This window comes from Merops nubicus, unplaced genomic scaffold (genome assembly GCF_000691845.1).
Source record: "Merops nubicus isolate BGI_N331 unplaced genomic scaffold, ASM69184v1 scaffold26177, whole genome shotgun sequence".
In the NCBI taxonomy this organism is placed as follows: Eukaryota; Metazoa; Chordata; class Aves; order Coraciiformes; family Meropidae; genus Merops; species Merops nubicus.
In genome coordinates this window covers 46,891-73,171 of record NW_008620783.1, presented here as the reverse complement: position 1 = coordinate 73,171, position 26,281 = coordinate 46,891, and the positions used below count along the sequence as shown (strand labels likewise).

General features: G+C 40.6%; 1 protein-coding gene across 1 annotated transcript in view; it reads left to right on the top strand.

Moving 5' to 3' along the window:
• Positions 1–5,643: 5,643 nt before the first annotated feature.
• Positions 5,644–26,281, top strand: part of PTCH1 (patched 1) — a 38,754-nt gene continuing 18,116 nt past the window's right edge. Inside the window, 14 exon segments of the mRNA XM_008944202.1 lie at positions 5,644–5,828; positions 7,102–7,171; positions 7,280–7,371; positions 8,842–9,040; positions 9,672–9,793; positions 11,100–11,247; positions 12,034–12,165; positions 12,473–12,628; positions 13,254–13,352; positions 14,718–14,809; positions 14,811–14,835; positions 20,372–20,490; positions 22,563–22,962; positions 23,429–23,738. Coding sequence (XP_008942450.1) covers positions 5,698–5,828; positions 7,102–7,171; positions 7,280–7,371; positions 8,842–9,040; positions 9,672–9,793; positions 11,100–11,247; positions 12,034–12,165; positions 12,473–12,628; positions 13,254–13,352; positions 14,718–14,809; positions 14,811–14,835; positions 20,372–20,490; positions 22,563–22,962; positions 23,429–23,738 — 2,095 coding nt within the window. The 5' untranslated portion in view covers positions 5,644–5,697.

Genomic DNA, 26,281 nt, shown 5'->3' with positions numbered 1-26,281 from the left:
GGGGACAGGTTAGGTAGGATGCCAGGCAGAGAGGTGTGAAGACAGAGACCCAGCCCGGCAGGGGGAGGGTGCTGAAGAGTGACAAGGCAAGGCCCTGCAGTGCTCCCAAGCCCTGGCCCAGGGTGGCATGCGTGGCATAGTGGGGGGTTCTCTGGCCCTCTTGCCAGTCTGGACTGTGCTTGTCTCTCTCTGTATGCGGCTGCTTTTTTGGATTGGTTGGTAAAGGGTGAGTCTCATGTGAACACATGGGGATATTATTCTCAGTCTCTGGTTTTATATGATTACTGAGTCGTGAAGGGTTTTTATCTTCTCTTTGTTGTTGGTTTCACGTGTGTTGATGACAGGTACTGCGAGCTGCAGAGATTGCCTGCTGACTGCTGCTCAGGTCACAATGTAATTACTGTTGTAAGGGGTACTAATCTACACGTCTGATTTATCAAATACAGTCAGAGTCTTTTGGATGCATGGAATGAAAGCATTGTTTGTGTCAGGTGTCTGTGACTATTAGAGATACAATTTTATCACTTTGATTTGTCACTGTCAAAAGGTTGGGCTGGATTGCTCTAATGCTGCACATTCACAGTCCTGGAAAAATAAAAAAGTGTCGCTCAAACAAAGAAGTGTGTCTGCTCTCTGCCACAGGTGCTCAGGTGGAAACACCTTAAGGCCTATAGTCTTCAGAAGGGAGGTTCCACAGAAAATTTTCCTCTGTTCACTCGCCTCACAGAAGAACTTAGGCTCCAAAACCAGTAGGTATTTCTGGGAATCTTGGTTTTGGTTTCTCAAAGTCTGTTCTGCACATTGGTAGGCAAACATTTTTATCGAAAGTGTTTGGCTCTCATGATTTTTTTTAGAGAGAGCTTGCTCTCTACTAAGCTGCTTGTCGCATGCTTGTATACAAGCTGCCTATTGAATGATTAATAGAGCTAGTGTTTGCATCTGAAAAAAATAATAGCATCTCAGGCTATGCAATGCAATTTAAGTGACCTGAAACGGAACGTCGTTAAGATGCCCTGAAAAAGAAAGATTTCATGCTTCTTGAGCTACTGGACAGTAAATGAACAAGCAGTGGCTTTTGGCTGTCAGTCATTGCTTTATTTAGGAGCAATCTCTTGGTGTAGCAGAGATCAAACTTACTCCTTACACACTACTTGGTGTGTAATGGATTGCAGTTCCCAGTGGTGGATTCCAGAGTTCTTTAAAAGAATGTTAATGTAATGCCATATAAATTTTGAATGTCAGTTGTGAGAAAGGTGTAGGTGAGATATTCGCAGTGGAAATGAGCACATGTGCTGAATGACCCAGTAACTTCAAAATTCTTAGTAAGTTAGTGGAAGGAAATCTGTCAGAAATGGTGCCAATGAAAACAAATATGGTTTCACTCTTATGTGATAGGAGAGTGCATCCGTGTTGTGCAGAAGTGTACCACAGGCAAGCAATTTTGTTTTTCTGGGTGCTTTTCACTTAAGATGCACAGAAGCATTTTAATATGTGATGACTGAAACACTGGGACTGTGATCCCTGGTCCTGGTAATGGGATCTAGAGCCTTTCACCTTTAGGTCATGGGTTCAGGTCTGCCTCAAGTTAAGGATGACTAAAACTTGTTACCACCCGACAGCTGTTCACTGCTCTTAGGGGAGGGAGACACGGTGGTCCTTGCATAGTTCTTAGCAACCTAGTGTCCATACTGACAATTACTGCTCTCTTCAGGGCAAAGAGTTTAGTAGCTTGACCAGCTTCTGCTCAAGGCAGTGGGGAAGTTCAGGAGGAGCAGCAGTTAGTTTCATGATACAGGATGTTAATTTGCTCAAAGCAAATCTCATCTCTTCTGACAAAGAGCTAAGAAGGAAGCCTGTGGATATGGGGGAGAGGGAGAAGGGGAAGACACTCCTTTTCTCTGGGAAAAACAGGTTTTTAACAAAAACAGAAACTCAGCAACAAAGATGCTGTCAGTAAAAGTAGACACTGGCCTTCAAACACATTCCTGAGAATTAGAAAATGGTATAAGTATTTAAGAGTTTAAGAGAGAAATGGTACCAGGACACTGGTGGTATTATTTTGTTGTGGTGTTGTTGCTTCTTCCCTTCCCCTCCCCCCCCCTTTTTTTTTTTGTTGTAAATTTGTTAGCTAAATTGTACAGATGGCATAGTGTCTCATTTCTAGTTGGCAGGTGCCCAGAATCTGATGGCACTGCTGGAAGTGTGTACAAACTGCTGCATTGCGTTACTGCTGGACATAAGACAATGTAACAATCTGTTCTTTAAATCAGCATTTTGGCCTGAGGGAATTTGTGCCACCAACTTGGCCTTCTAGACACTAAATCATAATGAATCTTGTAACAAAGGACTCCAGTACCATCAAGTGGCTTTTGAAATATGACAAAGGAGAGTGATGTGTGGATTTTGTCACCAGAATATTAAGGTGAAATAGTTCTGCCTGTCTTTGATATGGAGTAAAATGAGAAATACTGCTACTGTATGCCATACATGCAGTATTGTAAGTCAATAGCATTTGGACTGTAAAATGTTGTTACTGAATAGAAGGAAACAGAGCCCATAAAGAAAAAACAGAATAGACCAGCATTTTGTTCATTGGTGGTTGTTTTCCATAACATTGTTTGTCCTGCAGTGTGGCTATTCTATGATGACTATGATGCATGTTTGGCCCGTGTGGTTTTTTTTCCCTTTTAAGTGTAAGGAATGACTTTCTGCAGAGCATCGTTGCACACTAATTACAATACTCTGTAGTATTACACATCTTGAGCATGATGAGGCCAGAGGCTTCAGGTACATTTCAGCAATGTTTTTTGGTGGTTTCTCTCCTAGGATTTTGCACCAGCTGTGGGTAGTCTTGGGGGAGGGGGGAAAGGCAACAAGAGCACATGATTGTCAAAAAGGGCCTATTCAGCTCATTGTGCTGATGGCGGAGGCTTAAGATCTCCGGGTATGGCAGCCTCTGGTGATCTTTGCAAACTTTCAATTAAAATAAAAGAAAACATAACTGGTAGAAATTTTTAATTCTTTTTCCTTCCCTTTTGGTCTTTATTGCTTTTGGTATGTTGAAAGGCTACTGATGTATCCACTTGCCCCCAGTCGGTCTGTCTGTCTGTCTTCATGTAATCTGACTTCGGCTGTCAGAATTTTCCTCTACAGTCCACACTTTGATTTCTTTGTACCTGGGTGTTACGTTGTATATTTGCCTGGGGGTTATCTTCACACTATTGGCTGAAGAAATGTACATAACAGACCCATCAAAGACGTAATTAAACGGTGTAATGCCTTAAGAGTGTGGAGCAGATCTGCTGAGTTCTGGAACGCTCTCCTGCCTTCTTGGGTGGCTTCGCTATTCCAGCTTCAAGTGTTAAAAGGGAAAAAAAAGCAGCTTCTGTTCTGATGACTGACTGGTGTGATGCAATTTTGATTAGCTAAATCTGCCTTGTTTGGTGAAGTTAATGTGGTTTGACAGGACCTTGATTAGGAAGCAATCATTTCTGTTGATAGTAAACAGTTGGTCACTTTCAGCAGAGATAGGAATGCCGCCCTTTGTCTTGCATGAAGTATGATTTGTTGCTTCAAGTCTTGGTTAAATTCAAAAGGAAAGTGTGGATGGAGTGGGAGAGGGTATAGTACCAGGAGTAGAAGTTTATGGTAGACTCCACAATCCTCATAAAACTGAGGCTTTATTGTCTTGGCTGGAATTAAGACACAAAAGAGGGGGAAGGACATTTTGTCTTTGGAAGCACTTGCCATGTAAAGAACTGCAAAAGCAAGCTCTGGTTCCAAGACATACAGGTTAGGATAACTGCTCCCCTATCATCACCACATATTCCTCTGAGATGCAGCAAAATTTGTTAGCTTATCATAGACTGCTGATTGATGGAGAAAGACAGCAGTGAGCATGAACATGAACCTGATGATGAAAGTATTTTTAGGATTTAATTGTTGATAAAAATTGACAGTATCTCTTTGTTACCATGCATATGCAGTCTCAATGATTGTATGTTCTCTCACTGCAGTAAGAGGGATGTAAAGAAATTACAAAGGGACTCTAGGTAAGGATGCTGTACTTTTATTTTTATTTTTTTCTTACTGTGAGTGTTTCACTGTTACTTGGTGTGAAGGAGGTACTGCCACATGTGGCAGGCTGGAAAAAAAATGGAGTATGTTGTGGAAACACGTATTTCTTCAAAGAATTCTGGAACTAGAAATTAAGCAATGCTTCAAGCCAGAATGACTGTATGGTTTAATTGTTGAGGGTCTCATTCAAACAGCTTTATCCATGCAGGGGCCCAGCTTCTTGCCTGGTGGTCCTTTTAGCCTCAGGGGGGTTACGGATGGGTCGAAGGCCCAAGTGATTGAAAAACTACATCCCTGTTCAGGCTTAGGAATGTCAACTCCCACACTGCCAACTGGTTACAGATCAGTCTTCCCTTACACGACCTGGGAAGAGATAGATGTACATGCCTAATTTCTGTTCACACTGTTGCAGAACTAAACTTTGGCAGTAATTCAGATCTCCAGTGCCAAGCTGACTGGGACTGAAAAAAATGTAACAAATTAGAGGAGGTCTCTAGCTTGGATTTAGCACAGCAATAAAGGTAATAAATTGTAAGGGATGGAAACAACATGTTGGTGGTATTCTTGTCCTCCTCATGTAGATGTGGTCTTGATTCAGCTAATGGTCTGAATTAATTGTCCCCGCCTCCCACATGCTTTTGCTAGAGAGACTACAGGGAAAGTTACAGATGAACTCTGGCTGAATCCTTTTTTGTAAGAGGGAAGATAATTTTCCATTCATATGTAATATTTCCTGGCAAGGTAAATTGAATATGGCTCCCTCTAGAGCCTGTTGGCTTTGCAGTCTCCTTTTTCTTTTTTTTTTCTTTCTTTTTTTTTTTTTTTATTTTTCACTATGTTTTAATATGGAGCACACAGTTCAGCTCATGTGGGTTTAGAAACAGATGTTGCACATGAATGATCTCCTGCATCACAGCATGTTGTGCTAGTACTGGACCACTGGGTTAAGTTAGCTGTAGACAGCCCTTTCTGCTATGCACAAAACTTAATCCATCTCTTTATGTGAACTTTTTTTTCTTTTTTACATTAAGGCTGAAAGTACTCCTCATGCTTACTTGCTCTTTCCCCACTCCCTTTTTTTTCACTGAAGAGAAAATTCTCCTTCTGCCTTTGCCAAATTATTTAGGAAAAGAGTGTAAATTAAAGCCATTTATCTTGAAATATGCTATTGGAGCAGACTGTTTGTACAAGTGTAAGAAATTGTAGCGTAGGGTTTGGTCTGGTCTGCAAGGGAAAGGTTATTCTTTTTTTCTTTCCTTTTTAATTTTTACAGATGGGATATTGGCTGTAATGTAGAAAAAAATTGTTCGAGGCTCCAGTTTACACATCAGTGATTTAGTGCCATAGAGGTAGTGGTGTTTTAATGGAAGTATGTTTTTTTTTATTGCAATGCTACTACAGTGAAGTTGTTATTGGTTGTAGAATGATACTAGGATCAGTGTGAAACAGAGAAGCCCTTACACATGGTCAAGGTTTTCTGACTGGAGAGGGCTCATCAGGTGAATCCAGAGCGAGCAGTTACTTGCTGATACAAAGCTGTTGGTGTTTATCTGTCCCGCAGTTGGTGGACGAGTGAGTCAGGAGTTAAACTACACGCGGCAGAAGATTGGAGAAGAGGCCATGTTTAACCCTCAGCTCATGATCCAGACTCCACAGGAAGATGGTGCTAACGTACTAACAATAGAAGCACTCCGACAGCACCTTGACTCTGCACTTCAGGCCAGCAGAGTACACGTCTATATGTACAACAGGTAAGGGGAAAACCAGAAGTTTTCTTGGTCACCTGGGACAGTGAAAAAGTGGGCACGTGCTTCCCTCAAGGTGTTTTTAAATGGTTAGTACTTCAGGGCACATTTGATTTGCATATCACTGTTTTCTAGTATTTGACATTGTGGCATAAATAGCAAGTTGGCTTTTAACAAACAAGATGGGCTGAGTGGTGCTGGAAGCACTTCCAGGACTGACCCTCTGTGAGCAGCGCTCGTCCAGCACCTGCCGTGGTAGGGCACTGGTGTCCATGGTCTTAACCACCGCCTGTTACGGACAGCACTCCTCACAGGGACAGTCCTTCCGTAGCAGAGTTGTGTGCACTCACGGACACCACCCTGAGGTACAGGGTGACTGAGCAGCAGCATGGTTTACTGTCCTTCCAGCCGTTTGGATATAAACAGAAGTGCAGCTGTGTGAGAAATGTCAGGGGGTGGAATAATAGGTGTTTAATAACATAGATGTATTAGAGATTGGCCTTCAGAATGTTTGTGTGGGAGTTGTGTCTTGTCCAACAGAAAAATAAGAAAAGCGGACTTTAAGAAGGTACCAATTTTGGGCCAGTGAGATGCCTCTCTGAAAAGTGGATCCCTCAAGGTTACCACTTAATTGATGGTGTGCTTAGGGATGCTGTCTGCAAGCGTTGAAGCCCCCTGCCTTTTAGAATACGTTTTCAGCACATCCAACTAATGCCTCAGTGAACTAATGCAGAGGCTCAGATACCTTTTACCCAGGTCCTGCCTTGTTGAAGGTGTTAGAAGTTGTGACACTGGAAGCTGTAACATAGCTGGAAAAGGAAGGCACAAATCCTAAAGGCTTCTTTTCTCCTGCATGTGTGGGCCAGCTGGAAATATCCTAGTCCTCTGAACTGATGCCAGCTTCTCTCTCACTTGTGCCACTGAGTGGTATCTTCAGTCACAAGCACTCTCATTTATGCAAAGATGGATTTCTGTGCTTCTGGCATCTGTTGACTAGCCTGTACATCCAAAAGCAGCTCCATTATTTGTAATGAGTTTTACAGAGGATGTGAGAATGACTGAAACAAACGTTTAGTCTGTAACTACGAAATGCAAGGCCTTCAGTTTATTTGTGAGGTGTGGGGTACCTATGGTGAGTAGTATTTGCCTTTCTTGGTGATTTGCTGCTTGAGGCCAATATGTGTGTATAAGTTGCAATTTTAAACATCTGTTATATTTTTAAAATAACTTTTCAGTAATTGTATGAGACATAAATATTTGGTCTTTGTATTCCTTACAGACAGTGGAAATTGGAACATTTGTGTTACAAATCAGGAGAACTCATCACAGAAGCAGGTTACATGGACCAGGTACGTGTAGCAGGCATTTAGTTATAGGATTTTTGTATTCTCATGATGCAGCTTGTGCTGCTTGGATTATTTTCTAGTGTAACTTTTTCCTCTTTCTGATTTTGACAGATCATAGAGTATCTTTATCCTTGCTTAATTATCACTCCTTTGGACTGCTTCTGGGAGGGAGCAAAGCTACAGTCAGGAACCGCATATCTGTTGTAAGCATGGGGTTTTTTTATAACTTTCTGGTCTGACTGATTTTAATTATGTAATTGTGTATGATTTTTCAGTTTCATTCCCATCCCATTGTTTGTTCAGATTCTGTTTTAACAGAAAAATAAAAGCTGAAATGTAGTGTGTCTACAGAAAATATGTGGATTTTTTTTTTTAATTGAACAAATGTTTTCCTGCTCCTAAGAGATGTTTTGTAGACATCTATTCAAATCCTACGTTGTTTTTCCCATTCTGCTAGCATGCAAAATAAAATAGAGGTTCTGAATTCAAGCCTTCAGAATTTGATTCCCTCTCTTTTTTTCCTAAGATAAACTTTTTTTCTGCTGTGTTTTGGTGGTGTTTTGTTTGTTTGTTTTTAATTTTGTTTTGGTGCTTTTTCTCTTTTTTTTCAAAAACGTTGATTGCCTGGGAATTTTTTCATAAGGAATTGTTTTGGGTTAAATCTCAAGTCTTCCTAAAGAATAAAGAACAAATCCTTTGCTTATGAGATCATTAAAGAAACCATATAGTATCTTTTATGGGTGGTTTCGCACAGTTTACAAGTGTGATATTATATGCCCTGAATCCTTTAAAGAGTTAATTGTTAATCTGAGCAGGCATTTTCTGTTAATTATGCAAGAGTTAGCATTTGAGTTATTGTTTCTGTCCTGGTTTGCGTGTCTCTGTAAAAGCAATTTGCAATGGCCATCTCCTAACCTTTAGTGTACAATTTTAGATGGGGAAATAAGGGGGTTTGTGTTTTCTGGTTGGGAGATTCGGAATAATGACTTAAGCCTGGTTAAGCAGATACAGTGTGGTTTGAACCACAGAATAAGGCAGCCAAAAGCCTTTCTAGTCTGTCAACATCACAGATTCAGGAGTGGGGGGTGGGAGACGTGACAGTGATAGTGGTGACAGCCATAGTAGCAGGAAGGCTTGATTGTTGATTGTCAAGCTGCCAGGGCATTTGAAGGAGTGTAGTATTGTTATAGATAAACAAAGATCAGCTATATTGATTGATTACATTTGCAAGATGATTATTAGACTAGCAAGAAGTAATTTGATACTATGAGAAAGGCTTTCTTTCCTCAGCCCCCTCTCTTCTTTCGCTCTCCCCTCCCCCCTACTTCTTTGAAGCAGCAGTTGGCTGCTTTTTTTGTTATTTAGGTGCTTGATGATTTTCTTTGCTTTACTTTCCTTGTAAATGGAAGTACTTTTAACCTGTGAATATTCTGTTTTATACAATAACTCTGTAAGAACTGAATATTTTTGTTAAAATTGCAAATGGGCTGCAAGAAAGTCACTTCAATCTAGTGCCCGCATGCCTTACCTTTTATGAAACAGCCTTACTAGAAAAAGTTTTAACTTGTAACAGAAAATAGCTCTGTTATCTGTGCAAATACGAATTTCAGAAGTTTGATTCAGTACTTCTTTTGTCTTTTGTGTGTGTCATTTTCTCCTGGTTTCTCTTGCAGAGGGAAACCTCCTTTGCAGTGGATCAACTTTGACCCCTTAGAATTCTTGGAAGAGTTAAAGAAAATAAACTACCAAGTGGAGAGCTGGGAAGAAATGCTGAATAAAGCAGAGGTTGGTCATGGTTATATGGATCGACCCTGCCTGAATCCTGCTGATCCTGATTGCCCAATCACAGCTCCCAATAAAAATTCCACCAAAGTAAGTTTGCTTGTCCATGTGCATGTCTTTTCAAGGGAGGCCATGGCAAGGGGGGAGGTCAGAGAGGAGAGAAGGTGGTACCATTTTCTTTCAGGCAATATGTGGTTTGTATTCTTGAGTGACATTGTTTTTCTGTTCATGTTATATGCTGATAGCCCACAGTCACAAACTTTCCTGCGTTCTGTGATGCAATGCTTAATGCTGCAAATTTGGAGAGAGAGTACATCTGTCAGCTACTGGCTGGGGGTGGAAATGTGGGTGATGTGCCATTTCAGCAAATCTGATGCTTTAGGCAGACCTAGCCATGGCAGGAATATACAGCTGCTGCTGTGTACTTGCACAGCAAAGCGTTCCTTCAGGTAATGCCAATTGCATTGATTTTTTTGAAGAATTTCAAGTCATGGGCTCCTATTTTGTGTATCCCTTTATCAGCCATATCCAGGCCTTGGAGAAGTTGCTTTCTGGTCAACAGGTATCTTGCTGATTTGTTCAACTTGATTTGTTGAACATACTTCTCTTTGTAGAAGTCCTAGAGTGGTTTTAATTTCTGTTATTGTGGTACACTGGTTGTTGAGTTAGGGTATGAGTTTGTCTGAAGTCATGAAACAACTGCCTTTTTTTAACTTTCTAGCCTCTTGATGTAGCCCTCGTTTTGAGTGGTGGATGCTATGGATTGTCAAGAAAATACATGCACTGGCAGGAGGAGCTGATTATAGGTGGTACAGTCAAGAACAGTTCTGGCAAACTTGTCAGGTAATCAGATGTTAAAAGAAAATATCAATTTTTTTTCTGTGTGAGAGTTTGGGGTTTGGGGCACAGGGGGAGGATCATGCAATGTCTCCACTGCCCTTCATGTGTATTATGAATCCCAGTTTAGGAGGATGTGCCTCAGGAGGACAGAATTTAAAACAGTGATTAGGCAGTTGTTGAAATTTAAGGAGGCATCATTGCTTCCTGCTTCTAACCACAGAATTATAGTGTCTTTTGCTCAGAAATAATGTTTTTTCCTGGCAGCTTTGTTGTTTAGAATAGATGTATAAAGCATTAAGCAGCATTTAAAGCACTGAACACCTTTGATCGTGTTTTGAAATACAGTCAAAGGGAAGAAGGAGAAAAAAAAATTTGGATGATGTGCTCACTCATTTGACTTCTCTCAGAATTTCAAAATCTCTACTAAACTTTCTGCTCAGGATTGATATAGAGAAGTCTATTTTTGTGTCCCTACCTCTTGAATACAGGTTTGAGGGATAAACCCTGGGGGTTCTTCTTGAAGAAGTAATGGAACATTTGACTTAAGTGGGCAAAAAAAAAGCTGTGAAATAGAACTGTTCTGAAGAAATGTAGGCTGTACCTAACTAAATAAAGCATAATTCTTCCATATTTACTGCAGAGAACTTTTACTAGAACTTTTAATATGAATTTTGACCTTTTTTACATTCACAATAAACATTGGTAAATCTTTCCACAAGTAGCTAAAGAATATTTTTTTAGTGGAAAACAAAATAGTTCCTTAAGCTTCTAAAATTCTTGCATACAGCTGCATAGTGTAGAATCAGGATGGGTAGTTATTGACATTGTGCACTCCTCACAGCTTGTCAGGCATCAGGAGTTGAATCTGGCATTCCCCTCCAAGGGATGCAAAAGACCCAAGGTCTTCAAATGACAAATCACCAACAGCATTTACAAGATCTCATAGAAGTAACTGTTGCTGTGACATCCTCACAGTAGTCTGTCTGTCAATCATGATCTTTATAACTCATTTGTAGGGTTACATTCTTTGCTCCTGAAATTGATCCTATAGAAAATAATGGTAAAACTCTCATTAACTTCAGTGAAACCAGATTTAGCCTCAATACTGCATAGACCACTACAGCTGCACCAGATACACAGTAGAAGAATTATACTCTGTTCATTTTTAAGGCAAACATGTGCCCTATAAAAGGAAAAACTCATGCGAGCTCCTGTGAGGTTCTCATTTGGCACTTGGTGCCATGAAGATAGTTTCCTGAAAAAGCTCATTTTATGCCTCTTCCTCCTTTCTCTTCTGTCCATGTCTCAGTGCCCGGGCTTTGCAAACCATGTTTCAGTTAATGACTCCTAAGCAGATGTATGAGCACTTCAAGGGATATGAATATGTTTCACATATCAACTGGAATGAGGATAAGGCAGCAGCAATTCTGGAAGCCTGGCAGAGGATGTATGTGGAGGTAAAACTGAAAATAATCTAAATATCATACTATAAAGTCCTGCTAAGATCCACTGTCTTCTGTCATTGCTTTTTACCACTGCTTAAACCAGAACTGAGACATTCTCTCCCAGTTTTTTGAGCTTTTTTTTTTTTTCCCCCCATTAAGAAGAAGCTGCTTGGTTATTCACATAGCAGAAGCCACAAAGGTTTTGCTTTTTGCTTTCTGGGACATTTTTACTTCATTTGGGCTGAGAAGGAACCAAAGAACTAGCTGGAATTTAAAAGCTTTTAGTTGGTGTGGTGGTTCTAAAGTTATCTGGAAAACATTAGCCAGCCATGGGCTGCTCTCCCTCTCCAACCAGCATTCTGGGTGGAGAGGCTATGTGACAGTGTCCCAGTTTCCCAGGCTCTGACTTCTGTGGTGCTGCTTCTGACCTCTGTGAATGGTCAGGCAGTGAGAAAGAGGAGCACCTCGAAAAGATCGTTTGCCCTGGGCTAAAGGCAAAACTAGTACTGCAACAAATCCATGGTGGAATTATGGAAAGAGGATTCCAGTTAAATGTTTGGAATGGGCTGAGAATGCAGTAGCCTTTCCTGCAGGATGCAAATTCTTGTCTGATCGTCATTACCTTGCAAGAAGGAATTATCACACACATTTACACAAATGCATCAGCGTAATCTCTGCGTAGGATGTGAGCCTTTGCAAGAGTATTGAGGCAAAAGTAGTTGAGTTCAGATGTGTGCTGTAGAAGATGGTAATGAGGTTTCTTTTTAGTAACACCAAGTTTTATTTCTCATTTCATAGGTTGTTCATCAAAGTGTTGCACAAAACTCTACTCAGAAGGTGCTCTCCTTTACTACGACCACCCTGGATGACATCCTAAAGTCGTTTTCTGATGTCAGTGTTATCAGAGTAGCTAGTGGCTACTTACTAATGGTAATAAAATAAATTTATTTAATTTTCTTTGGTAGTAGAGCAGGGCACAAATAACTGCTTTATTGTTACTAGTCAGCAGAGCAGAACACTTTAGGCATACTTAAAATAAAAACTGTAGTTTGTAAACTTTTGCTTCAGGCTTGTCACATGGTCATCTGTGTAACATCTGCTGCAACGTGTCTGTTTTGTTTAAAAAAGTTTGTTAGGATGTGTATTTCGGGTGGGGAGAGATAGCTGCTAGAGAAGGATCCATTTTAATATTTTGCTTTTTTCCCCCAACTCCTTTCCCCCTCTCCCCTTGCTTTAGCTTGCCTACGCCTGTTTAACAATGCTGCGGTGGGACTGTGCCAAGTCTCAGGGTGCTGTGGGGCTGGCAGGAGTCTTGTTGGTTGCACTCTCAGTGGCTGCAGGATTGGGCCTGTGCTCATTGATCGGAATTTCCTTTAATGCTGCCACAACTCAGGTATTTAGGAGACACAAGTCTGCTGTTAAATTACAAATTGCTGTTAGTAAATAAATGCAAATGAATCTTCGAGGGGAAAAAGCTGCAAAGGAATTTCAGCTGCAGATGTTTTCCTTGTGCTTTTCCCCTGTCTCATAGCTTATGCTGTGAGAAACTAAATGATCATGGTACCAAATGGTACCAAAGAAGGAGGCAGGTATTGTGTAGTTTGTATAATTACTAGATTTTGCATTAGGTGATTTTTCTGTGTCCCAATATGAGTAGAGGCATCCAGCTGTGCATAAAAGAAGATGCAGACTCTATCTTTAAATTTGAGTATATCAGGATGATCAAATTCTGAAAATATTTTGGATGCAACTTGACTTATTAGAAGATGTTGTCTACCCAAAATTTGAATTACTTTTGGTGAGAATTTTGTAGCTGTGAATAGTACACTGCAAGTTTCTCAGCAGTATTCCAGAATAAAAGTTAATGGCTGGATTACATCCTTTTGACTTTCATTTTACCCTTGGATTTGTGTACACTGTAATGTAAAAGTTGCTTTAATTAGCCATTTAATGGCTAGCTGCATGGCAGATCATAAAACAACCTTCTTGGTTTTTGTTTGTTTTGTTTCTCCCCCAAGGTTTTGCCTTTTCTTGCTCTTGGAGTTGGTGTAGATGATGTTTTCCTTCTGGCACATGCATTTAGTGAAACAGGGCAGAATAAGAGAATTCCATTCGAGGTAATGACAAAATGGGGACTGGGGGAAAGATAAGACAAAAGGAAACATACAGGAAAAAGTAACTGTATCAAGAACTAATTTGTACTGATTAAAAAAAAAATACACTTTTTTCAACAGCTTTTCATAGAGTCTAGAAACTATTTCTGTCGAAATTTCAAATTATGGCAATGCTTGTGATCCTAGAATGGTTTGGAATGTCCACATTCTTTTTTCCTCTTTTTTTTTTTTTTTTTTTTTCTTTTTTTTTTAGACTTTCTCTAATTTTTTCCTTTTTTTTTTTCTCTTTTTTTTTTTTTTTTTTTTTGCTTTTTTAATAGTATCCTAGATTTCTTTTGTCTTGAAATTTCTATTTATAGTTGCCTTATAAAGGCTAATTTACATAGTCAATTTACATATTCCAAATTCTGCCCCAAACTTCAGTGAAAGCCAATGTAAATTTAGGAACAAATTCAAATACGAGTCTGACAAATGACAGAATACTTTTCATGGAAGAATACAAAAATTTTAAGGTGAGAAAGAGGACAGCTTAGAAACTAAACTTTTTTTTTATTTTTAATTTGTATCAACTGTTACCTTATTTGTTATGGCCTTAAATTTGACTTGGTATGTTTTTCTCTGCTCTTATTTTCTGTTTTTTTATAATTGACCATGACATTTCAAAGTGTAACATATTAATGTCACAAAACCTTGGGGTATCATAACTTTTTATCATCCTTTCCTTTTATGGGCCTTCTTATCCTCAGTCCAAAGTTTCATATCCAAATTACAAAGCATTTAAAAGCCATGTATATTTGCCTGTGCTGGTTTTGTTCACTTTCCAGCTGGTTTAGCATGCAGGCACTACAGCCTCACTCTACTGTAACCTCCATATGATTCAAAATAGCCTGTTGGATTGGGAAAGGATTGTGTTTATCTTGATTTCTCTTAATTTTTTTTTATGTGTGGTCCCTGAGGTTTTGTTACATACTTCTCCAAAATGCGTAGCTATGTTATGGGTCTGTGCTGTTAATACATGCTTATTTTGTCTGAAAGATGAGAACAGCAGGTGACACCACTGGTAGAAATTGCATCCTACTGAATTACAGATGAATTTGATATAATGTCAGTAGCCGTTTAGTTTTGTATTGTGAAGCTAGAATCAACTCTGATACTACCATCAAAGAGCATGAGCATTTCATGTGTCATCTGCTTTTCTCCTGAACAGTACACTCGGTATATTGTTTATTGTGACATTCTCTACAGTGCACACTTCTATGCAGAATTTAATTGTAATAATTTTTCACTGCTACTGTATTAAATCTGTAGGATGACCCCTGCGTTTGCAGGACACCACTTGACTTTTAAGACACGTCGTTTGTTTTGCAGGACAGAACAGGTGAATGTTTGAAGCGAACAGGAGCAAGTGTAGCCCTTACATCTATCAGCAATGTTACTGCGTTCTTTATGGCTGCCTTAATCCTCTTTACGAGCATTTTCACTCCAGGTAAGTGTATGTGGTGTGTTGTTAGCTCTTACACATGCTCCCACCAGGGGAGGTTGATGATGTTACCTGCTAGTGGTCGTGTTAGCCTGCGTTCGGTGCTGCTGCAGTTCATGGAGCCAGTATGTGATCACCATTTATCACAGATCTGGGTAACAACAACTGCTGTCCACGCTTGATTCTGCTCCTCTCACTTCTCATACCTGGAGTCTCTCCCATCCTGTTAGCAGGTGAAGGAATGCCCTGCCCCGTCACAGCTGGGTTGAGTGTAGAAACCAAGATGTATGCAGCTAAGGAGAAACACATCTCCAGACAGTTTTGTGTTGAGTCGAGCAGACTGTACTGTAGTGTGTACTGCAACTTTCCTCAGGAGGAATCTAACCCTTTCGCTAATGTTTGCCTGATCTCCTGCTCTTAAAAACTGTAATCAAAGTGCAACGACAGCGGCAACTGTGCATTTGCTGTATCAGTTATTACTGTGACAGTTTGTACTGCCTTACTGCCAGTGTAATTTTAGCAGCACTGGAGAAAACTTCAAGAACTTTACATTCTCACTGCTTTGAGAGAAAATCCTAATTTTTTGTGCAGAACCATGTATTACTCACTCTTCCTTTTTCTGTTGTGTATTTATTTGTGATTGTATATCTTCATGAATATGAAATACTAAGGATGCTGGAGAAAGCTCTCTTCTAAAAGCAAGGATTCTGAAGAAACTTTGAGAGTTTCTCCCCTGACACAAGTAATTTATAGCACAGTCTGACCTTGGTGCAGAGCGGGCAAACTGTAGTTTTTCATTAGTTATTTTTCTTCTACTGCAGCCTGGTTCTCCATTTTCACTCTCCTTGAGCTATTGGCTACTCAGAGGAAGCAAGGGCTGGAATTTTTCTTAATACGTGTGGCAATTATTGCTGTTTTCAGAGGTCTAAGTGTGCTTGTATTAAGCTGTGAAAGGGCAAACTGTTTGCGATTGCAGTTACGTTGCCCATAAGCATTAATAATTTGTTTACCATTTCCTTCTCAATAGACAGTTTTTTTCTTTTTGCCTGCTGCCACACTGTAGACTGAGTCACTGAAAGTTCAGGAAACAAAGTCTGCATAGCAAAATGACAAACAAAAAGTTTCCAGTGAGATTTCAACATACTCATGTATGAACATGCTGATATTATTCAGAATAAAAACATGACAATCAAAATCCTTTTCAAGGCGGTGATTAATATGGAACCTATGAGTAGGAAAATTTGGGTGTCCAGAAATTAATGTTTGGGTTGCTCAATCTTTGACAAATTTAATTTGTCTTTGCTTGCACATAGTAACCTCTCATATTTATATAAGAGATGGAAAAATGTGCAAAAGAAGGGCATCTGGAGACTGTAGTGAGGATTTATTGATGCTAAAGCAATATATATAACTTGCATGTATATAAGGTAGGAAACATTAAAATAACATCCTTTGTTGTTAGAAAGGAACATCTATTATTTGCTTTGCCTAGCTTCACCAGGTAAAATCAAAATCAGGTGATACATTAATCACAGCATTCAGAATCAGATAGCCATAGCAGCTTTGGGTGGGTGGTCTGTATTTATATATAGATTTCTTTACAGTCATCTTCCTCCCTTTCCCTCTTAGGCTTGTTTCAACAAGAAATCCTTGCTGTCTTTGATACCTTCCTAGCAAGACTTAAAGAGCAATGAAATACTGCATTTACATTTCACAGATGCTACCTTCTTCTCATCTAGATAGTGAATTTTTTAACAGATGGGCTTAAAAAAAAGGATTACTCTGGATCTTGTTTTGCTCTTCATTCACTCTTCTTAAGACACTGCATAATAATTATCAAAGTTTCCATAACTTTTGAGGCCCAGCATCTGTAAAATAACCCAGCTGCTGGGGGAGAATCAGTGATTTCCTGCATCTGCAAGCCCAACTCTTACTTAGAAACTCGAGTTTTGCATATCAATGCCGCCTTCTTTTTTAGCTTCTGTTCTGTTCTGCCAGCTAAAGCAGTTCATTGATACCTCTGAGTTGTTCATTTACTTTATGGAACTCCAGCACTGCAAGTGCGATGCTGTCTTAGGAGTTTCACTGGATTGGCTCTTGCCAAGTTTTTAAAAACGGAAATGAGCCCTTTTGAAGGTGAGATTAAAAAAGTTAATTCTACTGTGCTGATAGGGACTGGTCTAGCTTTTTCACTGATTTAGTTTTTTTTTGATTTGTTGATCTTACTTTCTTACTTGCCCCTTATTTAAGCAGTTTTAGGGCTTGGAGAAGCTGAACATGTTCCAAATACTTAGCCACAAGGTTTTTCTGTGGCTGGGTTTTTTTTTTTTTTTTTTAAAAGGAGTAGATCCCGAGTTTTCAGGTGTGTTTTGTTTCTTAAAACTGTACAAGAGGAGGAGGAGGTTATCAGAGAAATCCACTGAAACTTTTTGAAGTTTGCAACAGAAATGTCTTAGATGTAGCCCTTTGTTTTGAATATAACTGAAGGAAGGCAAGGCAGAGTGTAACTACTCCTGGGCTGAATTTTTTCCTCAGACCCTTCAGACACTGTTATGGAATAAGTTCTGCCCAGGAAAGAGAAAGTACAGGTTCACAAAAATTAATCTAACTCTCCTTGCTTACACCAGAATCTTCATCTCCTAACAGCAGGAGCGTGGTGTGGACTCACTAATGAGCAGGGGTGGAACTTTTCCCAATCAGCCTTTGCAGTAACTTTTTCCCTCACCATAAGAGTGACAAGTTTTTTGCCTAAATTTAAAAGTACATTACCAGGTAGTGTTGGTGGGTTTGTGGAGAGAAAGAACATAAGCTTCTTCTTCAGTTATCTTAGTCTGCTGAAGTGGCTTGTCCTCCTTCTTCTACCCACATCATTTACCTTTTTCTGCTCTTGACACAAGAAGTTAACAAGCAAACGAAAGCCTAAGGGAAAAGCCAGGGACAAGGAGGGGAGCAGCATCTGTGTGCTGTCAGGGGGGAGCTGCAGCTAGGCAGCAGAAGGGTGGAAGTTTCCCTGACAGACCTCCTCGCCTGTTCATCACCTCTGGCTATGCAGCACAGCCGTTCTCCTTGGGTGGGCTGCCAGGAATGGCCCATAGCAGCACATACCTTCAGCGGGGCCCCAGCCTGCCAGCCCGGCTCCGTCTCCCTTGCTGCCGCCAGCACAGACTGCCATTCTTCTGTCTCCCTTAACAGTTGCACAGCAATGAAGTTTTTAGGCTCTGCATTGTGAAAAGATGCAAAAAGTGGAACGTGTTTCTCGGGAAGTAACCAACATTTTTTTTTTAATTAATGAAATTTTTTTACTGCTCTCTGATGTCATTTCACTGAAGGCCTTCATTTTACACCCTTGAGTAGGCCCCATTTTATGCCTTCCAGGGCTCATCTTACCTTTGTTGATTTCTTAGTGGAAAGGTTTGAGGCTCTTGCCTCTCCTGTTTGACCATAAGTGTCAGAAGCAGAGAGAGAGGATGCCCTGTCTCCAGAAGTGCTAAGCGTGCTCTCAGCTCGGGTGCTGCTAACAGATTGCCTGTACTCTGGAAGCTCTGCTATGACAGGGTTTTTCTGTGCTTTTCCAGTCAATGTAATTGTCACGGACTGTGGGTATTGCCATGCTCGCATTTCTCATACGTTCCCATTCACAGCCAGCAGATGGGGAAACAGTGGCTGATGCATCAGGTCAGAGATTGAGTCACCCCTCAACAGTTCCTCCTTCTCTTTCTTTATCACATCTCAGAGTGTTTTTTGATGGGACAACAAATGCAAATGGATACAAGAACAGTATTTTCTGTATTTAATGGTGAAAAATTGAGAACTGTTACATCCCTGAAATGCTGGGATGGTGGGTGCGGGAAGGACAGCGTGTAATATGTGGGAAGTGTGGTATTAAGATCTAGGTATCCGTGCAAGCAGAAATCGGAGCAGAGAGGATTGTTTAAAAATACTTTACTTGCAGGGTTAGTACATTAACACTGGGATGGCACAATGGAAGAATCTTACTCTAAAAAGAAATGCTGTGTTAACAGGCAGGCTTACTGTGTGTTATTAGTTTCAGTGCTTAAAAAAAAATAAAATGTGAATATAACTAGTTTAGTAACATTTCTAATATACTCCTAACTATTAGTTCTCCGGTTTAGCAGCATTTGGGATTCAAGGGTGTCGAGATCTACAAAGGGAACAGATAAGTTGGGAAATATTTGCACTTTATAGAGCAGGAGCAGGGGACTTCTGTTAGTTTTTCAGCCATGCTGTGGAAGGGTCCTCAGCTGTTTTTTCCAAATCTCAATAAGTCTTAGCTGATCCGTGACAGAAGATCTCGGTTAGACACAACTAGTTATTCGTGTTACATTGGTGATTCAGCCTTCTCTGGTTTAGCAGTAATAAAGCAAGCTGTTGCATGAACTAGGTCCAAAAAACACCTTGCTTGCAATGGCAGCCATTTGTTTTTCTGTCAGATTCAATTAATTCTAGAGAGGATCAAAAGGAAATCACTTAATTTTAAAGTCTTGGCTACGACCTTACATGCCTTTCTGTGTGAGTATTTATAAATCACTATATAGTCATCGGATCCTTTATCTCAAAGTTGACTAAATACTAATTTGGTTTTAAGCACTAGGTAAATTCTGTTTTAGTAGTTATGTCTACAGACAACCAGCAGGACCAAAATCTTACTTCAGGCGAGTTAGAGACAACAAAAGATGATGGTGCACCACATATGTTTATGGAGATTCTCTGGGAATCTCTGTGTGGGAAAGGGTTTGAAGTACAGTTTGAAAGGGGGTGCGTGGGGAGGTTGTTTTTTTTTATTACGTAATGTTCGCTTTGCAAATTAAATCAAGTATTCTTGTTCTAATTTAAGATGCATTCTTGTTCCAATTTAAGACTCATTTTGTTAGACTGGCTCATTAATCAAGTTCTGTTAAGCACAAACATATTAATACATAGATTTACTGTGTGATGTTGGATTAATTTTGACCCTCCTTTAAAAATAATCCCTGATAAGCCCAAAATGTTGCACTTGTTAAACTTAAAAGTCTAGTCAGTAAGTGCATAATATTTTACATGGCAGAGCAGTTTTTGTCAGAATTTAATTAAACCTTTATTTAATTTCTGATCTAGTGTGCTTTAGCTTATGATGATGCTTAAATTACTTCAGATGCCTTAAATGTGAGAACTTTAGTTCTATTTTCACATTTGCTTTCGCTGCCATCTTTTTTTATTGTGCGACTTTAAATGAGGCAGAATCTCATGCAAAAGTACAACTTGTCTGTTATTCCACTTAAAAAATCATCACCACTTCTCCAGGCACAGATGCATGAAATTTATTACTAAAAAAATGAATTAACTACAACAGGCCTACCATAATGAAATGGGAATGTAAAAGTATACCTCCCCATTTCCTCAAGGAAAGCTTGAAAGCATCTGACAGGTTGACATGATAAACGGGTGAAAGGATGAGAACTGAAAGGAAGTTTTATGCTTTGTAAAGCTGATGCTCTACGTGAAGCTTAGTAACGACATGACTTCTCCTATGATTGATCTCTAGGCAGCAGTTGTAGTGGTATTCAACTTTGCTATGGTTCTGCTGATTTTTCCTGCTATTCTGAGCATGGACCTTTATCGTCGGGAAGACAGAAGACTTGATATATTCTGCTGTTTTACAAGGTGAGAACGTGTGATAGATTAATGTATAAGTACACCCTTTTTGGGGTCACCAACTAGTGCTGCTACATTCCTTGCCAGGAGTGGAAGTTCTTTATTGCAGTGGGATCACTGTGTTAGGATTTCATTGCCCAGTGACTAACTTAGGTTTGCTACCTTGGTTTTTACCTGTCTGAGGGATCTGCCTCTCCCTCCCTCTCTCTCTCTCTTTCTCCCCTTCATTTATACACGTTTTCATTCTGACTGTTGGATGACAGCTTTTTGAAACCAAATAAAAGATCCATGCTTTAGGAATATCGCCCAAGTATTTTTAGGACATTATGGGGTACTGCAAGGTGTCCAGAGCTAGCATTGGGCAGTCTTGGAAGACGGCTACTGAGAAGCCTGACTCACAGTCACTGTTTACTAATTTTTAAGCTTTACATGCCTTTACTTAAATACATAAACAAAATGTTTAAACTGTAAAATGACCTCCCCTTCTCTGAGTTTTTCATAGAACACTGAGGAATGCAGTGATCAGCACCATCACAGGATAATGCTTGATGTATCACAGAATCACAGAATGTTAGGGGTTGGAAGGGACCCCTGGAGATCACTGAGTCCAACCCCCCTACCAGAGCAGGACCATCTAGTCTAGGGCAGGTCACACAGGAACGCATCCAGACGGGTCTTAATTTAGAAAGGTAATACTGCCATTCTAAAAAGTGCATACATAGAGTCTTCCTGGTACATGGCCAGCTTTGAGCTTAGAGTGGGGCTAGGAGAAGTCTACTGTCATCAGCAGAGCCACTGCTTAGAAATTAGGCATGTTTTCTACTGTAGTTTTTGCTTTTGCCTGCAGTGAAGAGGACCGGCTACATTTCTACGCATATACTCTTATTGTCATAACCAGGATATGGAGAATCCACATTGTGTCATCTTAGCCTTTTAGAAACCCACCTAGGTAGCTGACATAGTTTGACATTTTAATTTTAGTGTCAGAGAGAAAGCACTTTCCTAAATTTGTTTTTGAGGGATTGGTTAGAACAGGGAGTCAATCCCAAACCAGGGTTCCTACTTCTTGTTTCTGATTCAGTCATAGTTTCAGTGTGTGGCCTAACGTGCTGGAATCTTGGAGCCTTGATTCTCAGAAATGCGGGGCAATCAGACCTTCCATTTATTCCCTCACCTGAAGTTGCACCAAATGTGTATCAGGACTTGAGCCCATTTACATATAAAGAAATGCAGTTAATGAGACCTTGCTTTGTTTAGTTAGGCAACATTCTGGGTTCCTTTTACTTTTTGTAGGATTTGCCCACTTGGTGAAAAATCTCTTGCTGTTTTCTATCATCAGTTTGTCATTTCTTATTTACAAGAAGGGGTTTGTCTCTGATTTTTTTTTTTTTTTTTTTTTAATCAACTAGGTATCTGTTAGGGTCTTGCACAGACTAAAGTAAAGGGAATACTTCAGTAACTTCTGGAATTTTGTCTCTTCATGCTGCCTGTCCTTCCTCGGAATTCATCCGTTTGCCTGTTTACTTATTTTTTAAAACATCCTGTCAGCGTATGGCAGGTAATCTCAGCCTGCTTCCCAGAAGTCTGAGATCTTATCCAGAAGGCCCAAATACTATTCAACGGTTACTTTATTAGTCCTAGACAAAAGAATTCAGCATGTCGTGTGTTTACATGTTGATCTAAACAGCTTAGTTCTCAGCATGGGCATGCAGATGCAAACTCACACACACATTGTGCATTCAGACTGTGTGCAACTGCCTGGGCGTTGAGCTGATTAGCGTGTGTAATTAATGAATTGGTGTGGGTAGGTGGGTAGATGTCAGTGTCTTCAGGCGGATGCAGGTTCCTTCCTTCCTGGGCACAAGGAATGTGCAGGTTTTCTTGGAGGCCTATGCTTCCCAAAAGTGCAGAATAAAGTTCACATCAAGGCGTTAACACTGAATTAACATAAACCACCCAATAGCAGCAGCAGCATGGCAGCAGTCTCGGGCGGGATCCTCCGCGCTGTGCTGTGTACTATGATGAACACAAAGATGTTCATCTGGCTGAGTGTGGATGGATGTCTCCCTCCTCTCTTACAGCCCGTGTGTCACCAGAGTGATTCAGATTGAGCCTCAGGCATACGCAGAAAATGACAATACATGCTACAGCCCTCCACCCCCATACAGCAGCCACAGTTTTGCACATGAAACTCAGATCACGATGCAGTCTACCGTGCAGCTGCGCACCGAGTACGACCCTCACACGCAGGTGTACTACACCACCGCAGAGCCTCGCTCGGAAATATCTGTGCAGCCAATGACAGTGACGCAAGATAATCTTAGCTGCCAGAGCCCAGAAAGCACGAGCTCGACGAGGGATTTGCTGTCCCAATTCTCAGACTCCAGCATGCATTGCCTTGAGCCACCCTGTACGAAGTGGACGCTCTCATCTTTTGCAGAAAAGCATTACGCTCCGTTCCTCCTGAAGCCAAAAGCTAAGGTAAGGGAAACTGTTTACCTGTTCTTGAGAAATAAACTTCTTCCTTGCCCAGTGATAGAATTATCTTGGCAGTGGTATTAGATATAAGGAATAAACAGAATTCTTTTGACATTGCAATTCTTAATAATTTCACAGCTGATTTCATACTTTAAAAGTTTTATCTCGCAAGTCCTGTAGAGACATGCTTCTCAAATATAAGTTATGAGTGAGGGTTTTGGTGACATAAGCTTGTGAATAGTGAAGCTAAAGACATTTCCAGACTTCATCATGATACAAATTTTTCATCCGTGATGAAAGGCCCCATCAATGAAGCACAAATTAGCTTAGCCTTGTAGTGTGTATGAAGAAAGCTTTCTAAAAGTAGACTGAAGGGTGTTACTTTTGAACCTGGCTTTGTAGTGTGCCATTATGAATTGTTAGTTTCTTTAGAAACCTAATCCAGATGCATTTCCATTTTCTGTTGCAGATTGTGGTTATTTTTCTTTTTCTGGGTTTACTGGGGCTCAGCCTTTATGGAACTACTCGGGTGAGAGATGGACTGGATCTCACCGACATCGTACCACGGGAAACACGGGAATATGACTTTATTGCCGCACAGTTCAAGTACTTTTCGTTCTACAACATGTATATTGTGACACAGAAAGCAGACTATCCAAATGTGCAGCACTTACTTTATGAACTTCACAGGAGTTTCAGCAATGTGACATATGTTTTGTTGGAAGAGGACCGGCAGCTTCCCAAAATGTGGTTGCACTACTTTCGAGACTGGCTACAAGGTAAGAGGGGGAGTTGCATGAGCTTTTCTTAATTCGAAAATAGCAACGCTTGCTCGCACTCAGAATGCTGCCCTCTAAAAGCAGCCACGTGCCTAAAGACTGTGAGCAGGAGGGAGGACACCTTGGTGCTGGTCTGAATTCGCACGTTGACTCGCTCTTTCTCTAACAGGTCACTTAAATTCTTTATGGCTATGTTTACTCCCCAGTAAGACAGTTTTGAAGCTTTAAGAGATTATATCCTTGAGAGGCCACCTCAGGCCATTAATTTCTGAGCAGCTAATGAGGAGTTCTGCTCTATAATTAATGGCCAAATATGGCCCACTCTCTTGGGAGACCAAATGTTTGCTGAGTGTTTTGAGAACAGTAAATGAAAAGTCCCCGCCAGGCGATGCATTTTGGCACATGCTTAACTTTCAGCACATGAGTGATCCTGTTGGCTTCATCTGGGACTGCTTGCGTGAAGAAAATTTGGTGTGGTTTATGTGTTTTATTGGATTGGGAACTTAGTATACTCTCTAGATTTTCAGTCAAGTGTTCTCACTCTTTTCATGGCACTGCTTTTCCTGTGCTAAGTTGTACTGGGATGCGGGAAGACAAGAGGAGGCATGGCCTTTAGGTTGCTGTGATGGTAATTACATTGAAGTCAGCTTATTAAAGATATTAAAGATACTAAGTTACACATGTTCAGACAAATGATTATTTTGTATTTAAAATAAATTGTACTGTTACATCTCAGCAAATTTCACAGCAAACATGTTCTGCCCAGGAGTCCTTCTGTCCTACCTTGGTCTCTCTGCTGGGAGAATCCCCTGGAAGCTTTTGCCAACAGAAAAATAAATTGTGCTGAACTAGTGAGGCTGTAACTTTGAACCTTAACTGTTTACAGGCTAGCAGTGCAGCCAGTGATTCTTAGAGAACATGTAGGTAACTTCCAGTGTTTGGGGTATTTTATTCTTTCTGAAAATGTGTCGAGCAGTATTAGGAAAGCACGTGCATCTAAGGGACACATCTAAACAAAATGGTGAAGCTTCCTGTGTGTTTAATGCACTGATAAGTCATGCAAAGCAGCATTTCAGCTATTAGCTTTGGGTTTTTTGATGCTTTTTAAATATTTTTAGACAGTACAGTCTACTTACTGGAAGTTTTACTTTATCCTTATGTAAGCACAGTATTTTATTGAACTGTAAGGGAAGGTATTGCTGGCAGGAAGAAATTTCAGCATAGCCTGTATGTTTCGGTAGACTGGAATCCTACTACCTAGATTTCTAAGCAAGCATTTTTTTACATGCTTATCCAAATTCTTTTGTATCTCTGCTGTTTTATTTCCTTTGTGGGTATTTTTGTTGTTGTTCAAAAACAATAGGAAAAATTGTGTCCCCTTCTGCCTTCCCTCCATGCCCCCAAACCTGTAAGGAAGATGGAGATCTGAGACTCTGGTCAACATCTTCACATACTAGTGCTGAACTTCAGCACAGTCTGCCCATGATAACGTGAGGAAGAGATGTCTTTGGATCTAATCCCTTGCTGTCTTCTCAGAGTGAAGCTCTGGAGGCCAGCCCATGAGATGCTGCTTCTAGGGGTGTTCACATTCTCACTGGCACTCCCTCAGGCCCACCACCTACCTTCCCAACCTCTTCCACTTTGAATGCCTTCCTGTACTCTCTGTAGCCACCTCCTTGTGCTAAGGACTGTTTGTGCAGCTCCCTGGCCCAGTGCCTGCCTGTCTCCTTCACTGTGCTTTTATGTCCATGCTCATATGTGACCTTTGCAGATCTGCTCTTCTTGTAGGGGTGTTCCTATTCTCTTCTTATTGCCTGTAGTTACATTTCCCTTTCCAGCCCAAATCAGTCTGCCTGTCCTTCTTCCATGTCCTATTTTTCCCACTGTTGGAGCTGGTGCCCTGGATACCAGCTCTTGTGCAGAGAGCCAAAATGTTACACTGGAACAGTTCGGGCGACACCAGGAAGCAGTGACTGCAGTGGTTCAGGTGGACGTGCCAGCCAGCCCTGTGATAGAAAGTGCTTTGCTTGGTCCATTGATCACTCATAGCTTTAGAATTAATCATTATGATTACTAATTAGCAGGCAGATCTGTTTCCTTACCTCTTGCCCCTGCCTTCCCCAAGAGGGGCACAATTAAATCAGTTGCTTGGTAAAGATGCAGGGCTGTCTTTGCAGCATGTGGTGCTGCATTCACAAAGCTATAAAGAGGAAGGATATTGAGATGTATTGAAGGTTACATGTTAAAATGGCACAGGGCATTGATAGTAGCAGAAGGAAGCTAAGCTGTTACACTAAATGCTGCCAAACTTGTCATAGTTAGTGAATTATCTCAAGGTGCAGACACTAACAGATGGAATAGTACCTGATCCTTACCAGCTGGGGCTGATGCTGAGGGAGTAAAGCAGAAGGATGAAAGCAGAGTTTACAAACAGGGCACACAGTCTTCGGCAGGACTCAGAGGGGGTCCTCTGAGAGGTGTGAACAGTTCTACATTTTAACATACCAGAGGAGCAGGATGATCGAAGTAGGGACAACTTTGAA